The 18,324-nt window shown below is 37.3% G+C and overlaps 1 protein-coding gene across 1 annotated transcript in view; it reads right to left on the reverse strand.

Moving 5' to 3' along the window:
• Positions 1-1,024: 1,024 nt before the first annotated feature.
• Positions 1,025-18,324, reverse strand: part of adm2a (adrenomedullin 2a) — a 33,961-nt gene continuing 16,661 nt past the window's right edge. The window contains exons 5-7 of the mRNA XM_055055428.1: positions 9,930-9,988; positions 9,430-9,702; positions 1,025-4,197 (exon numbers count right to left, since the gene is read on the reverse strand). Of these exons, the coding sequence (XP_054911403.1) occupies positions 3,786-4,197; positions 9,430-9,527 (510 nt within the window). The 5' untranslated portion in view covers positions 9,528-9,702; positions 9,930-9,988 and the 3' untranslated portion in view covers positions 1,025-3,785. The remainder of the gene's footprint in view (positions 4,198-9,429; positions 9,703-9,929; positions 9,989-18,324) is intronic.

Raw genomic sequence — 18,324 nt, forward strand, 5'->3', positions numbered from 1 at the left:
GCGAAAGGAGTTAAAAGTAATTCTTCCAACAAGTGCAACTTCATTTGCTGTGGAATTTGAAAGGTCAAATTTGATTTAAAATACGTTTAAAATATTTAGAACGTATAAAACTTTAATAAGAATCATGAGAGCCAAGCGTTGCAAACATGTGATGTGCAGTAGAGCAAGGCAGGGATTTGACCTCTTGTGAGGAATTAACTGGACTTAATGGAAAGTGACATCCACCTTCCGAAGCATTTGGCTCCAAGAAATTTGTCAAAAATTACCCTTTCAAGGATCTATCAAGGGTTGTCAAATTCATTCGTCCCATTTTACCCTTCAGCACTCTTCCCCTGAACTCCGCCCCCTCTGGACACCAAATCCTGGTCTTGCTTTTGGTCAGACTCCCTCCATCACTCATTAACCCTGTTCTGTCAGACGTACTGATGTGGCAGCTATCAGATCATGTCCTGATCCCTCCATGTCTCATTCACAATGTCCAATGCCCTCCATCAGCTAATGATTGACCATAGTTGCAACATTTGAGACGTTGTTTCCAGGTCAAAGGAGAAGATGGATCACATCCTCTATGATGTTATAGTGGCTTTCAAAATCAGTCACAACTCTTAAGCTTCCGTTAGATAAAATGGTGATGAAAAGATGGATGGAGCTAAGGAGCAACCCTAGAACAAAACCTGCTAGATGTTGCAGAAGATTTGAGACTTCAGTTTCCATAAGAATCACTATCCTAAACCTACAGCAGATAGCTAATGGCTGTTAGAACCTAATTATGTCTTAGTACGGCCCTGTCAGAATTCAGACCTTAAACTAACTGAGAATCTGGAGCCAAACCTTACAGCATAAGTTTATTGTCACTCCTCATTCAGTCTGACGAAGCTTGAGCTATTTTGTAGAAAAATGGGCAAAAATGCCAAGTTTTAGAAGAGAAAAGGGTTTTATTCATAAACTCTTCAAATACATTTTTTCTTTAAACTTAATAAGGTGACATGAAAAACTAAGAAAAGTTTTGCACAAACATTTAACATATTGTCAGTATGGTTCTTTATTTTAAAGACTGAAGAACATGGTCAAACAGTAACATTTCAACTACAGTCACAAACTTAATTCCCACCATAAGGAACAAAAGACAAGATAAATAGTTCTCGGTGACATTCAGGCATTATCACACAAGATAAGTTAAATACTTCAATACATAACTTTCTTTAAATACAAAAGTATAACATATATTCACGGGAGAATTCAGCACTCCTCACACCACAGGGAGCGCACATACGTCTTCACAAATAGAAACACAACCTCATCCTACCGTCGCTAGCTCTTCAACATTAAAATTCAAGTTGTAAAAAAACTGTCAACATGATTTGATTGCATTAAAGTGCTTTCCTGTGACCCTAAAGAAGAACACGTGACACTCAAATGTGAAAACAAGAAAACAAGTCTGATGAGAAACTAACAGGAACATCACTGAACTCCTATGAATCTTAGCCATGGATAATCTTGAAACACTGTCCCTGGTCTCTAACCAGAAGCCATCGACTGTGGTAAGATTTGCTAACACAACTCTGTATGACGCAACGTGTGACGTCCCAAAAACATACTGAAAAAGCAAAACAGTGATAAGGCAAAACTCATCCAAAACACATAGAATCGCTGAAAATTTACATTTCGAGAAAGTAGAGAGATGTTCTTGTCTGCATTTTAAAAGCTGTTTAATGAGCTGTCACGAGACAATAATAAGCTCTGTTACAACAGAGAGTGAGGCTTTGAACACATTAGAGTTAAGACCAAGGAATCACTGGCTACCACGATTTGACCTCTGGTCTAAAAGGATTACAGCCAGGGAAGAAAAAAATAGATGGAAAAAATAAAGACAGTGGAAAATACATTAAGAACATGGTGTCATATCATGTGGGTCACATACTGCAAGGCCACTCAGTCAAGTATTTCCAGGTATTTGGTGAGATTTAAGTAATGCTATTTCAAGATTACAGAAAACAATAGATCACACAATAATAATAATAATAATAATAATAATAATAATAATAATAATAATCATAATCATAATCATAATCATAATAATAATAAATGACTCACTTTCCTACTCAAACATTACTCCAACACTACTACGTATGAAGGTTTAGTAAAAAGTTTACATATAATTTTAATACTAAAGATGCACCAATCAGAGTTTTGCTGGCCAACACTGATTTCCGGTTTTGACTGATGTTCAAATTTGAACTGACTCTAATTTTGATTCAAGCTGCGTCTCAACCTTATGATTTAAGTAATATGGTGGGTGTCTAACAAGAGGATTATAACCTTGGCCTCATGATGGACTGGTGACTTCTTCAGATTGTTTTCCACTACTTGCTCGGTTATAGTTGGCATAGAGATTATATTCTATGCCAGCTCTATGACATAACCCACTCGCTTGATGGTGGTTTTCTTAAACGGGATTAAGTGGGTATAGAAAATGGAAGGCTGGATGGCTGAGAACTTTAAGACCGAAACAAATTATACCATGGTGGACCAACAAGACCTTGTTTCCCAACGATTCCTGGTCTATCATCCGCCCACCATTTCAGAGGCAGACATAAATAGAAGACAACAAAATGTTGGGGCATGCATTTTGCTGCTGCCTGGCTATTTCTGTTTATATTTGAAACTAGAAACTGTTACAGCTAGCATTTTGGTCAGCGTGGCTTTTGTTTCAAACCCACATCGTAACTCCATATTACATAGTTGGAAAGTAATAATGAAAGTAAATGTGTTTTACTAGGATGCTTTACCTATTTCTGATTTGTCTACTTTCACATCTTTGCTGTAGAATCAACTTGGATGACATAAGTGACTCAGAGATTTAACTTTTAAGTTCTTGAAATCGGGAAGCCTAAAATCATCTGCTAGTCCACTAAATAAAGACGCTTGTTGAGAAATTTTAAGGAAGTTATTTTCTGATTTGATCTAACTGCTAAAATACTAGAGATTTAACCAGGATCCACTCAAACTATGAAATGCTAATCTGACTATAGCGTTAACTTTTATTTTCAACTGAGTGAAGCATAAAATTGAAACAGAACTTTTCTTGACTCATTAACTAATCCCTGCATGCTGACTCTTATTTTCCTTTTCATGTTGTCTTAAATGACAATGTTTGCTGTAAGTCTTGGCTGTGGATGATCTCAAATTAAGTTCAGCTACAAACTTAAGGACTGTTGTGGTGATCTCCGAGTTCATGTTAGACACAGTGTATGAACTTCAAAGCTGACAGAGAGGTAAAAGGGTTCACTTGACTGTTGAAAAGGTATTCAGAAACTCATTGATTTTGATAGGTCTCCATGTCATGGTGCAGCTTCTAATCCACATTAGAGGCTTTAGTGTGTGATCAGTGAACAGCAAAGGATCCAAAGCTATGAAGTTCAGTTGGCAACAAGAAGTACTCCACTGAACGGCACTGAAGACTCAGCACAATTCTTACTTTATCCAGATTGAGATGTCCCAATGTCAGCTTTTTTCTTCCTTTTAGTATTCAAGCTGAAGAATTCATAATGTTTTAATGTCCATATTTTCCTGTGATGGAGATGGTCCATCCTTGGAGTTAATTTGGTCCATTGCGATTTTAAAATGTAACTTTAAAATCCACCAATCAAGTACAAACAGTAAAAGCAGAAGATTTCTAAAATAAATCAAAGCTGACTGCGCAGTAGATTAATCCTAAATGCAAAAACTACAACCAAGACATTAACAGACAAATACCAACAGAACTGCTTTTGGGGCAACCTAACTCATCCAAAACTATGAGGGCTCCTCGGGTTAATGGGGGATGATTCTTCCCTGCCGTTCTGACCGACGAGCTGATGCAGACGGTGGCTGAGGTTCTGTACTTGGCAGGTTCCTAGGACACACCCCACTCTCTTATACTGGGGATGCTGGTGGTGGTTTCTGCCCACTTTCGAGTGTCCGTGGCCACGAGATCTCTTAGCCCTTTTCTTGATCTGAAAAGCCTTATCAGGCTGTGCCCATGTCAGGCCAGGAGATGCCGTCTTCAAACTGGACACTGGCGGGTGTCTCATGAGGCTTAACATCCATTTATGGAGTTTGTTTGCTGCTGGAGATGCTGGTACAGTGTTGGACTGGCCTTCTGAGGGAGTGGAGAGCTCCTTTTTCTGATCGATGGGTTCTTTGAGATTATTCAGTCTGGAAAGGGAAAAGAAAAAGCCGGTTAAAAGGTGTTCTTTTAGGTTTTTGAAATATAAGTGGATTAAGCAAACAGTAGTGGATGAACAAAAGATAAAATGCAAAAATAAGCAGGTAACACATATATGCAAGAAAAATTCTCAGTGAATCAGAATTTGAAATGGCCAAAATCACAACACTTTAATGCAGTGCTAGCAAACTTTGAATGTAGATATTCATGTAATACTTGCCCTTAACTTAAATATTTCAGCAAACTGAGCCCATCCACTCCACCAAGCCAGCGGTAGAAGTTTCCTCAAGCATTATGGTGCATCATGCCAAACCACAAAAAATGCTAGGAAATATTTTGAGGAACATTACAAAACCTCAAAAACTCCTTAGACATGGACAACAGCTCTTTATGGGTGGTTAAATTGCTGCCCATTTTTTTACTTGCTAAGTCCTGTTAGCTACACTGTGGAGACGGCAATACCATCAAGGAAGGTCCAACCCTAAGCATGATGCCAGTCTGTAAGAGACCCAGAACAGAAACCCCTTTCATTGTGTGATGTTCTTGACATGTTGCGATCAACTGAAAAGTCCTCGCACATAATAAGGAGTTGAAGTCATCCCACTAATATCAGTCCACTGTGACACCTCGAAAAGTAGACACAAGCGAGTAACAACTACCAACTTTTTGAATTACTGTGATGTATACTGTTAGAATGCAAACTAAAACATTCTAGCACACACTGATGGTCCAAAGATACACACAGAAGCACATAATCAAACCAAAGGAAAGGAGACCCAGAGATTCCCAAACCAGTCACCCTCCTTTCTGCAACTTCAAATCCTGTCCACAAACAGACCAAACACACTAGAAACTGATTAAGGGTTATGCTGAATTACAAACACAGCTCATAAGATCAGTATATCTTCCAAACTACATAATATTTTATATCACTGAGTAATATGAATGGGTTTCTTTTGAAATAAGTACAAATTTTAGTAATGGATTTATTCTCCTATTGTTTTCTTTTAAGGTTTAGGATCAGCTATTACTGTGAAACTTTTAGTAGGAGTACCGACATCTGTTTATCTTTTGCATGTGAGCACAACTTTGTACATTTCAACATGCCTGTCTCTTAATTGGGATATAAAAGTAAATAGCCTTTTGATGCCTTGAATAGCATATTCCTGAGTCAGCCTTTGTTGCTACCATTTTTATGTTGCCACCTGATTGTTGTTGGTATTTTTGGTAAGTAGGCACAGGATCTCATTATCAAGAAACCTGATGAGACTTGTTTCAGATCTGCTGAATGGTTCCAGGGGAAACAGAGCAAATATAAATCAAACCGGTGGAACTCCAGCGAATCTGTGCACAGTAACAAGTTCTTTCAAGTTAAGAAGGGTATGTTTTTTATTTGGAGACTGACATTTCATTGATCCATGCATAAAACGCGTTGTCTGGAACGTGGACCTTGGGACAATTTCTCTGCTGGAAAGGACACGGTCAGCAAACCAAGCAGAATGTACTGGCCTCTCAGTAACCAGTAGCAACATCTCTACCATCTGTTCATTGTTTGAACAATGGGTATCGTTCTTTCAACTTGACCTGATGGCTCATCAGTAAGAGTCAAGCCACTGAGTGTCGAACTTAGCACCACCAATGGAAAAAGGGTTGGAAAAAAAATGACTACACCTGGTAGACGAGAAGTAAACCTTCATAATTCTGTTTGTACACTACATCTGAGGAAATGCATCATATCTTTGCTTTTCCAACTACAAGAAAAATTTAGCACCAAGTTGTCTGTGGCAGATACCACAGCTGTTCTAAATATACTCAGTAAAATGCTGACTCAACACAAACACTCACTCTTTAATCCCGCTGAGTGGCTGAAAACGGTATACCATTGAGATGTTGTATAGTAATCTGGCATGAAATGGAAGGTCAATGCTATTCAAACAGGTAAGGTAGCCTGACGAGGACTCAATTGCCAAAGACTAGGCTGTTTCTGGAGAGACAGTTGCATAATGTGATGCCGCAGGCTATTTTCAGATCAGGTTTGATGTGCCATGCTGCCACATCACCCGTCTAAACAACGGGACCAGTATTTAACTCACTGGACACATGTCTTTTTTCTCTCGAACTGTAGTCACCATTGCATCTTGACACTGAAATTCATTGTGGATTTAAATTGGTAATATTTTGTATGACTCATACACTGACTCCACTGTTACACAACACAGAACTATAATCTGTGGTGCTGATGATTCTAGCCCAGTGGTTTTGATAGTTGAAGTCAAAAGTTTAAATAGGAACTAGCATCTGAAACCCTGTGATCAATAAACAAAACATTCAACCACATCATCAGATGAGTGCTGCTCCTCTTACATACACAGCACATGTAAAGTCACGCCTCTACAAAATGGGTTTCCATGTGAAAAACAGCTCTTTACGGATGCCAGAGTTGGATTTTGGTCTAAGAGGATAATCCAGAGTGGAATTCTCCCCGTTTGGTCACTGCTTTCACCTTGCTCAACTGTAACTGTTCAGTCCCAAGAACCCATGCACAGAAACCTGAAATACCTAACTTCATATTCTTATATTGTTATTATAATTACTAATTATTAGAATAATTACTATGCTAATAGTAATTATTATAATTAATAGTTGTAGTAATAATAGCTACTATTATTATTACACACACCCTGTGTGAGATTAAATCTGTCTGTCTGTCTGGTTGTCTGTCGCTCACTCTTGTTTTTCTCCATTAATGATTTAATTGGAAAAAACATAACATCATGTGACCTCATACTGCTTGAACAAACCTGGACTACAACGTAAGCACCCAGACTGAACCACACTGTGTGTCCTGACGCGAACACAGTGAGGCCCAAAAGGAGTCCAAGTGAAAATCTGTTTGGCATGTCATTCATCTCAAAACAATGAGTTGTTAAATCAGTAATCTGTATCGTAAAGTGCTCAACAACCAAAACAGAATTCAGTTTTGGTGGCACAACAAAGATATGTACTGATGCTAAAATGTGGGTGAAAGGTCATTGTTCTTAGCTAGAAACGTCCAGATTTTGACATATTTTATTGAGATAAATAAAAATAAAAACCGGTTAACCTAAAAAAGAAACATAAAAGAAAAAATATAGTAGAAAATGAAGGGTATTTGCTGCATGTGATCAGAAAACCATACAATCATTCCTAGTTTGGCAAGCGGCAGTTCTGCATCTTAAGGACTTCTTTAGCATTACCTTATCAGGTTACAGAGACAGAACATGGACACAAACAGAACATGAAAGGAATGACAGAAATCCACCCAGCGTCTAACAGGCGAAAGAAATGTAGAATAGTTATGTCTGCTGTTATTCTTCAGTCAGCACGTGATGGTAACAGGACACCATGTGCTCCATGGAACTGGGAGTGAGAATTTATTGTCATAAGAAGAAAGCAGTGGAACATTTACGACCAATTATGTGTTATGTAGCAGACTGGATCAAACTGGGAAAAAGACACGTCTTTAGGGAAGACGGAGGGATTAGGACTCTCTTGTTAAGTAGAAACGAGATGGACTGAGGGGATTAAGGTGCTGGGCAGGTGAAGGTTTCAGCAGCAGGTGTTCAGCGCTCGCTCACACACATCAATAGGCAATGACATGAGATGGTGCTGTGTGATCTGCTCTGCCTCAAACAGAGGCAGAGCTGTTAGATCATCAGCACAGATGTTAGCTTTATTATTCTTCCAAACCCTCTTTCTTTATTGTGTCCGGCATGTGACATATGCATAGTGATGAGAGGATTTTTCTCCAACTTTTCTTAATTATTTTACAATCACAAAATAATTGAACAACATAAAAGGGAAAAAAAAAAGATTTCCTCAATTTTCCAAGTTATCTACTGGATTATATCCATTTTGACAAATAAATAAATACACAAAGTGTATATATATACAGATATAAATATATAATAAAAATATTATCGATTGCATTCCATGCCCACAAGCAATGTAACTTCTGTAACCTTAAAAGGAATGAGCTCAGAAAATAAACATTAAATAAAACTGAAAGCATAGAAGCTTTTTCTGTAATATTTCTCATAATATTTAATGCTACACTTAGGTCTATCACTTTTGAGTTGCCTTGTTGACTCACAAATGGATGGAAATTCAGAAAAGTTGGCTCTAAAGGGGGAAAAAAAGCAGTTTCTTATCACACTCTACCAGCAGAAGGCGCCATTTACACTCTTTCATCTGCATTCTCAGGCGCTACTCACTGATAACATTGCAACTTAAGTTTGTATGGCTGCTGACCCCGCACACATCAAACTGGGTCTACAGGCTGTTACTGGTTGTTGCCTCGTCTTTAATTGCGGGGCTTTTTGACTAAAACCACTGCAGTTTAAAAGGGCGGAACAGAACAGGGACCATTTAACGTCACATTCACAATAATCCATTGTGGGGCTCCATTCATGAAAATAAACTGGTTTTCCCTCCTTGTGTAAGACGACGTGGAATATGTCAAACATGCTTTGGGGATTTAAGTGTGGAGCAATAGTTAACTTCAACTTTAAATTCAGAATGTGGGTCATTTTTTTATACTGGACCTGCTAAATTGTAGCTTTTTTATTTCACTTCAGAACTTAATCCACGACCTTATCAAATGCTGTATAATTTTTATAATATTAATAACCAGGAGTTTCGAACTATTGTGCTACTTTAAACGTTTCAAATATTGGCATTATTTTACGTTTTAATTTTTACAATAATGTAAAACGAAAACAAAAAACATTTACAAAAGTGTTTTATTGCTTACAGCCTTTGATCATCTAGCTCATTGTCTGAACTGCACGACAGAACAGCAGCCACCTCCAAACACTCCGGCTCATGTGACTCTTTAGACACGCAGGCAGAAAATAACACTTAAGCAAACTAACAGCAAGCTTTAGTTAAAGTTCTAGATCTGTTACGCACCACCACACCGGCAGAAAACTTTTCAACTTCTTAAATTAAAAACAAGACGACTGCAGAAGCCGCTTGTTCCAACCCATTTAGGTTTAAAGTTTCCGACTTGCAGCACTTCCCCTGAACTAATTTGCCGTAAAGTGGCAGGTGACGAAATGTTTTTAAACTCAGCCAATCAGGTGTAGCTTTGTTTTATCGTCTAAAACTATTGTATTAGTGTGTTATACCGACAACAGGAGGCGGAAGCAGTAGTAAAGTAGCCGGTGGTTATCTTGTCCTACCTGTTTCCGTCAGGACGCTTCCCGGCCGGTGAAGCCGCCAGCTGCTGCAGGGAAAGCAGGCTGATGCAATACACGACAAGCGGGAGGAAGGACCGCATCTTCAACTTTCAACTTCAACTTTGTACAACCTCTCTCTGCAGGAGTTAGAGGGGGGCTATACCTCACCGACTCTCAGACCTCCAAAAATGGAGGGAGAGCAATAAATAGATAATGATAATTAAAAAAAAAAAGTTACAGCAAAACGTTGAAGCTGAGGATTCCCACTTGGGCAAACTGGAAAAGAAGAGAAAAGAAAATCAATGTTTTCTTTTTTTTTCTCTAAAAGACAATGATGGTTAAAAAAAAGTATATTTAAATATAGGCAGATTTTGTTGCCTTATACAGACTTAGTTCTACATGAACTTTAACTCAGCAGAAACAAAATAAAAACAGAACATATTTGTCTGAAAGATTACCTATTTACACATAGTCCACACATTATGCAGAATAAATGATCTTACTTTAATGTAGAGCTCAGAGTATGGAGTCAGTCAAAAGTCTTATTCCCACGATTCCAATCCTGTTGGTCAAGAATCAAGTTCCAATGTGAAGCTGACTGCTGACTAACATAGTGGATTTAAATAGAGTGGGTGGAGTTACAACTAACCAGTATTTAACATCCTTGGAAATTTTACTATTCTGCATTGCACTGATATAAATCCAAGAGATGCTATAAAAATATCAGAAATTGCATTCCATGCCCAATAGCAGTGTAAGTTCTGTAACCTTAAAAACCTCAAAAAGTAAACAAACATAAAACTGAAAGCATAGAAGCTTTTTCTGGAAAAAAAAAAACAAAAAAAAAACCATCACAATAAAATAGTTCTAAATAGAACTAACGGTTGAAACAGCTACAACAGAAATAAAAATTCTGTGTGTAGCATTATATAGGTTTTCTTTGATTTGATGCATACATTTCAGAATCCTTAACATATTTGTGTACAGGCTACATTATGTGAAAAGAGACACATTTTATAATTTTACAAGCTTACACCTTTTATTTTTATGGGATCATGTATTTTTCTGGAAAAGAGAGATTGCTATAAAAGTTGAGTGGTAGAAGCTGAAATCAACTTTAACAGGATCTCAAGAATGTTTAAGCTTTACAGTTAATATAGTTTTGTGAAATTTGACTGAACATCAGCTGTAAAGTTTCAGTAATGAACTGCAGGTGGCTTTGCTAACAGCCGTTAGCAGCATGTTGCAGGTTGATTGTGAGGGGCTTGTCGTTTATCTCCAGTGGTGATTGGATAAAAGGACACGGGTCATATTCCCATTTCAAACGGTGGTATATTCCTGAGCACTTTTTGCTATCATAATCCACCATGTGTATGCGTATGAAATCAAGCTGCGTTTTCAAGAAATTCAGCCAAACCCCTCTTCTGTCTGTTATCATTGCCTTCAGCCAAGTGTTTAGCACAGATATGACTGGATTCAGGAGTCTTCCACTACCTCCCCTGACGCTTTTCAGTGTAAGTCATGAGTCGTTGGGAGGCATCACTGTTAAATTCCCACACACAAGCATTTCCTTCACTGCATGTATTTTATTGCTGTTGTCATTTTTGCTCAGTGGTTCCTGGTAGGAACTTGTCTATTGTTAGTATGATTCAATACTATAAACCATGGAAAATGTTGTTTGCATGCTATCTCATTGAGTCATTCACTAAGACAGGTACGGTACAGGTCTAGACACATTTTTCTCTACTTTAATTAATGACTCAGATCTCATATCGGCAGGAATTTTTTTGTTCTATGTCCAAAGTCTTGTTGACTGGTCTTTGTGCGAATTATAATATCAAGTGCTGCGTCACAGGCTGGTTTCGACGGTCTAGTCAGTGCAAATTTTTTCATTTAACTGAAAGAAAGTAACATTGATGGGTGATCAACAGACCAACCAGTAGACTCCTGGTTGGTCTGTAGTTTTCAGTTGATTGATCCACTTTCTGATGCAATACATAGATAACAAATAAAACACAGTGACTCACACACCAATGCTTACTCTGCTGCTAAACCAAACAGGTTTGTGGACATTAGTGACTGATCAGACAGCCATGTTCTTCATCCTCATGTTCTTTACTGTAACTCAGGACGAACCGGTGCAAAGTCAATGACCCGGTTCAATCACCTGGAGTTCCTCATTATGGGAAGCTGTTTACAAATTATAAAGCAGCTTGAAAAAACTGTCATTGAATTGTAGTGAATGTGACTAACTTTGAATCACTGTATATTACTGAAATGATATAATATTATATCTCTGAATCTGTTTGTCTTGTAAAGTGCCTTAAAATTACATTTGCTATTATTTGGTGGTGCAATATTAATAAACTGAAAGTTTGAATATTTAAGTCCAGCAAAGATAAAGAATTGTATGCTCAAGTAACATGACAGAGTAGGATACTTTTTCCATAATCTTATGGTGAGATCATGTTTTTCTCCAATTCCAAGAGATGCAATTTTAATGCTGATGTCGTCTGTCTAATGCTCCCAAATGATCAATAGAGGTAATGAATTGAAATCACATCAGACTGATGTGGCACTTTTGGGGACAACCAATTTCCAATGAAATCAGTTATTCTCATTTACACACACATTCACGCGCTGATGGTGGCAAGCTACAGCTGGGCTGGGGCAATCTGACAGACACAGAGACTCAAACCAGCAACCCACTGATCACAGGACAAACTCCTATCACAATCATCACCACCACCTAGTCACCGAGGCCACTTCAAGCATCCAATCAGTGGATACATAGCGTCTGCGTCAGATTAACATTATTTTCAGGCTTCAAAATGGTCAAATTAAATCTTACATGAAACCATAAAAAAAAGACATCCCAACACAGATTTCTGAAAGTAACTCATTGGTCAGTCAGAGCTGGTTGAGAAAATAGGCCACTTCTTTGCTGGTTCTGTTACTGATTCATTTATGTAAGAGTTTCAGCTGGAGACTCAGAATCCTTTGAGCGCTGAACGCATGAATCCTCTTCACAACTGATCTCTCAGTCGTGGCCCCCTTTACTGTTGTTTTTGGCAGCAATTAGCGAAAATGACTCAATACTCTGTGAAGCAGACAATTATGGCACACAGTCATTTATCTACCACTATGGAACTTGCCAGAAAAGGAAAAGCTGAGAGGATGCAGTCAGTTGATCAAAGGCCTATCAAATCAGTCCTTTATCTCAATCTTTTTGTTGTCTCTGTTGATGTGTTTGAGAACAGCGAAGAGCTTTTGAATGTCAGACAGTAGAACACGGCTTACTTCATAAGATGGCTGAAAATGCAATTTAGTATGCTTCATTGAGTGCAAAAGAGAGCCAGTGGAAAAAGTGGAGCATGTTCTCACATGCATTATTGCTGTGGAGCAACATTCTAACTTTTACTGATCAACACAAAATAAATAAAACAAGTTCATTAACAAGAAATGTCTCATCCTATTTTAGTGACTATTTGTGTATGTGTGAGAATTATTGAGCTCATTGGTCAAGAAGTTCAGGTTACATTCCTCTTTGCTGAAAATGATAAAAGTATGGATCACTTTCTGAAATTTAACTGACAGTGTAGTTTATTTTTTGTTAATAGTAAACATCTTGGGGAAGATTCTGATGTGATCAGACAGTGTACATGTGAGGGTGGAAATCAGTTCCTGCTAAATGAGAACAGGTACAAAACAAGCAATCAGCCTGATGGAGGAAATGAGGGGTGAAGAGGATGAAGCTGAAGGGTCCAGAGAAAGAACATCTGCAGCTCTCAGGAGGTAAATGGTTCTTCATAGAGGATACTGAGTTCCTCTGGTTTTCAGCAACAAACTCATTTATATGTAGACAAACGCTGAAGATGTTTTGTCCTCATCGGCCCTTGTTTATTTGAAAATGTTTACAAGTAAATGAGCAGCAAGTGTTCAGACTGTATCTTGCATCCTGGCTGGTTTTGCTGTTGTGCTTTGTGGTCTTGACTTGAACCAACATGTATGTCTTTGTTGATTTTTATGAAACAAATCTCTAAACGTGTATATTGTCTGCCAATTAAAATATCAAATTAAAGTTAGTTCATAGAAAAAGTGAAACTCATTTTTTGATTTTACTCGTAGAATGAAGTATTTCAGCTTACTATTTCTGTCAGTTTTGATGATTTTGGCTTAGGGCAAATAAAACCCCAAATTCAGCTTTAAAAAAAAGACTTTACATTGCACACCAATAAGAAGAGAATTTTAATACAGAATTATGGCCCATACTGAAAATACTCGCCTGATGTTGCATCAGGAAGTCTTCCTCACTGTTATCTAGGACGTAACACACTTTAAAATGATTGCATTCAATGTTGTTATTTATTTTCATTTCTTGCTTCTATTATGTAATATTCTTATTTTCTGCTGAAAGGCAGTTTTTGGTTTGTATTATCTGAAGCCCAAAAATCGCCAAAATGAACAGAAGTAAATGCTTGAACTAAGTCCCTCTGTGTAACATATCTTCATATGGATTTAAATTTTTAAGCTAAATTTCCAAAAGAAAAAATGTTTTCGATCATGTTTTACGTCAATATATATGTATATTTATATATCTGTGTATCTAGAATATCAAAATTAAAAAAAATAGTTGGGTAAAAATATTCATCTTGCGATGCTCAAATTATTTTAGTTTTAGTCATTTAATGTTCGTCTTCATGGCATCTTTCTCACAGACTTGCTTCACAGCAGCACAAGCCGCTCTGTGGTAGTCTAATACTTGCTGCCCCCTAGTGAACCTCATGTTGCACTAGCAACTTGGTGCTGCAGCTGGATGAGAATAACATGAAGATAAATGAACACAAATTCTTTGTGTAGTCCAACAAGTAGAAGCTGTATCTCATGCTAATGTCTTGAATTTAAAAATAGCTTCTCCTACTCTAAGCATTACATCCATGTGAAGATTCACTTTCCTGCTGTTATCTTGTTAATCGTTTACTTGGCAGCTTCAGTAAGTTTAATTTACATTATTTTAGATATTATCCAGATAGGTTTGTTTGGAACGGCTTAACACAAGTATGAGTGAGAGCGGAAAACTATCAGGACAGTGTTGTGCACAAAGGAGGGATTAGATTTCACTGTGAGAAAGAAGAGAAGGAGAGAAGAGATGACACTGGAGATGGAGGTTATTAGCAACAACTGCAAATACAAACCAGTTCTACACATTTCTGTTTATTCACCTTCCATCTGTTTAAAACACAATGTAAATTCAGAGAAATTTGTATCAGAAAAATATATTGCATCATGTGCATATAAAGCAGATCCAAACAGTTCAGATTTTTATTACAGTCACAACTGATAAAGTCTCAGGACACTTTGCAAGTCGAACTTGTCAAATTCATATGCAGTGAAACAAAATCCAATTCCATCTAAATGACATAAATGACAGAAATTGTTTTACAATGCGGTAGATTCTCATCAAATTCAGCCCCAACTGAAAACAACCCAGTTTGTTTCTGATTAGAGCACCAAAAGTTACAATGTTGATATTCAATACTATAAAGTCTAATTGATCATGTAATGCCTATTGGTAAAAAAATAAACACCCATTCAAAAAACTTTACCCAAATAATCTCAGTAAATACATTCGCAGTAATCCCTTCTCCATAGCAATTACATGGTGACAGTGGAAAGTAAGAACTCTCTATGAACAGGAAGAAACATCCAGCATAACAGAACCTCAGAGCTGAAGACAAAATGTTTTATTTAGTTACTCAGTTAAATGCTAGTGGACACATAAGATCAGTCCTCAGAATATTATATCAAACATCTGTCACAAATGAAAATATCCCACAACAGCTCACATCTTAAGGTCTCACTGATTTGTTTGTACTTTTTCCATTTCCTCTTTTTTTTAAAGCTAATTAGATCTTTTCTTTTTTCCCCACAAGCCAGTCAGAAAAAAACATGACTGATCTATATCTTGCCATGCCAAACAAAATTATAGTTATTATTTGCAGGTTTTCCACTCAATCAATATGTTCTCATGCAAAAATACAATAAAATACTAAATATTGCAGCAAAAATAAAACAATACAAAAATAAACTGTTAAAAAATATATAAATAAATAACTTAAACGACCTTGTTTCTACAAGACTTCAGAAGGTAAGTACAATAGCCAGTGTTTTGGTCCATGCAGTACAGTTCCAAACACTTTGTCCTGTTTTGAGATTCTTTTTTGTGAGAGTTTTCCGAAACAATGAACTCCACTGCCATAAGGCAGTGGAGTTTGGTGGTCCGAGGGAATGTTCTAATAATTTTATAGTTTGTGTGACCAGCTGCTGGTGGAGTGGTGCTTTATGTGGAAAATCAGAACACAAATAATGAGAAGAGCTGAATCAACACAAAGAAAACAAAAACTGAAAAGGCAGGATGTAAGAAAACAAACAAGAAATAAATGATCAAAACAGAAAATTATTAAGGTTAAATGTCCAAACAACAAGGGGTCATAAGAAGTGATGCTTGGGCCAAACGTGTTCATCCAAACACTACAGCAAATTTACAAAGTAAAAACTGAGAAAAGGGGGGCAAAAAATTAAGGTGTTATGATAGCCTAATCAAAGTCCAGACCTCAGCTCTGGATGTTTGACCAAAATGGGTGTCCGCAAATATTGAATTGAAAAGATACTTTTAAAAATATAAAGAACAGGGCATATGTTTCTAAGCTTAGCCATAATTTGATAAAGCCAAAGGAACAACCAGCACTTCATGTATATTTCTCTCATGTCTCTCCTTACATGAGGCGATCAACACTTTCATGGAGTTTTTTGTAATAACTGCAAGTTGCCACATTACTTGTGTGGAGTGATGCTGAAAAGCTTCAGTCAGCACATTAAGATACATCACTGTCTCTCTTAATCATAGTTAAGGAAAAATACACCACTTTCTGGAACATAAATGCATTTTTTGGAGATATGCTTCACCTGAGCAGAAAGGAAGATGGCTGTTGGAACGGGCCTGTTTAGAGCTATGATGTGCATTAGGCCTTCAAACCACTTCCTGTCTGTTGGTTAGTCTACAGGAAGTCACATGACTGCTGCATCCTGCTGAGAGTGGGTTCATGCTCTGATTGGGCTGCATACTTTATGACTATAAAGCCTGAAGAATCAATGGTCGGCGGAATAGAGAAGCTTTCTTTTCATTCATTCCTGGAAATGAAGTCAATCAGAAAAAGACTCTATATGAATAGTAAATGATCAGAGCAACTGAAGCTGCTTACTTTTAGGAAGAAGGTTGAATATTTATTAAATTTTCTAGTCCTTCAATTAAAATCTATGCTGACAATTCTTTTGAGCACAAAGTTGGGAGTTGTGCAAATCATTTCACTTAATATTATCATTTAAAAATTGCCTATTAAAACAGCACTATATAACTTTTAGAAATAATACATTTTGGTGATATTTGGTGATATTTTTAAAAACTATCACCATGTCTTGAATGTATACAATATGAGACAAATGATCTGTGAAAAAATTTAGCTCCTCTGCCTTCTCCCGGTGGTCCAGAGCAAATATAATGCTCTGATAGAAACAGCCAACACTGTCAATCATTCTTGGTATGTGCTGCTCATACCCCACCCTTTCTTTCTGCTCTGTTTCATCATAACAGAGCCTGCAGTGAATGTTCAGGCAAGTTATCACAGCCATCGATGACGGCAGATAAACATCTTTCCTGGAAGTTATGTCTCCAACATTAGCAAATTTAGCAGCACGTACAGGAGATGTTTGACAGCATCAAGACATGTCTTGTGGCTCTAATTGGTTGTTTATGACAGTGAGCATGGGCAGCACAGGGGAAGGTGGAGGAGCTCAATCTTTTTACAGATAATCTGTCTCATAATAAACTGTCATGACATGGGGACAATTTTAATGTAATAAACATATTTTTGTAAAAGTTACATATTGTAGCTTTAAAGTAGCCCAATAAAAAACGGTTTCTTATTCTATGGTACTGGTTTGTCCAGAGGGTCTGGGCTCTTGGTTGTTGAGAAATGATTACTGGAGGCTTGGACTGTGTCGAAGTTTTAAATTGTACCCAATCACTAACATTTGTTAGTAACATATGTAAAGTACCAGTTCATCACTATGAAAGGTAACCAGAAGTTGCCTGCGCTGAAAGAGAGATGTGTTGATCCAAACCAGGTGGGTGTTATTCAGCAGGTTAGTTCTATTTACCAACCTGGTGAATAGAGTTAGGCCATCTAAAATTACAGGTGCAATCTGAAATTGCCCAGTTCAGACACAAACCCCACTAAATGTGGGTTTGGGACTTGAACAGAGTTGTGCACATAAAATTGTCTGCATGTCTTACTGGATTTAATTTTGGACCCCTTTTAAAAAAAGTATTGTCACAGAATGAAAGGTTTAGAACAGGATATGCATTTTTAAACTCAGCTATTTACAATTATCATTTTAAAAAGCAGCCAGCACACACATTTTACTGTATTGTCTTTATCTCTGTGTTATGAGTAAAAATACATCCTGAATTAGGGTTAGTTGGTGTTTATTCTACTAACAACAGCTTGCTACATTTGGTGCAGGCTGAGGGTGAGAAGATCAAATTACTTCGCCAAGACTTGTCACTATTATATTAAAACCAGTTACAGTGGATGCTATCGCCTGCTAGTGCAGCATTGGTTGCATTTATTGAGTAATGGTCTATTTTTTAACCCACTGAGCCCTCAATTACAGATAAATGTGACAAAAACAGACAGTGTTGAGTTTTTAGTGATCAGTAAAGGGGAAAAAAACATTTATCAAAAGATTGATATCCAAACCTGGGGATTGTTTGTAACCAGGGTGTAAGTCTGCAAGTGTTCTGGATCAAAGGTCAAATGCAGGAAGTGCTGGATATCT

This window comes from Poeciliopsis prolifica, unplaced genomic scaffold (assembly GCF_027474105.1).
Source record: "Poeciliopsis prolifica strain line A6 unplaced genomic scaffold, Auburn_PproV2 SCAFFOLD042, whole genome shotgun sequence".
NCBI classification, from domain to species: Eukaryota; Metazoa; Chordata; class Actinopteri; order Cyprinodontiformes; family Poeciliidae; genus Poeciliopsis; species Poeciliopsis prolifica.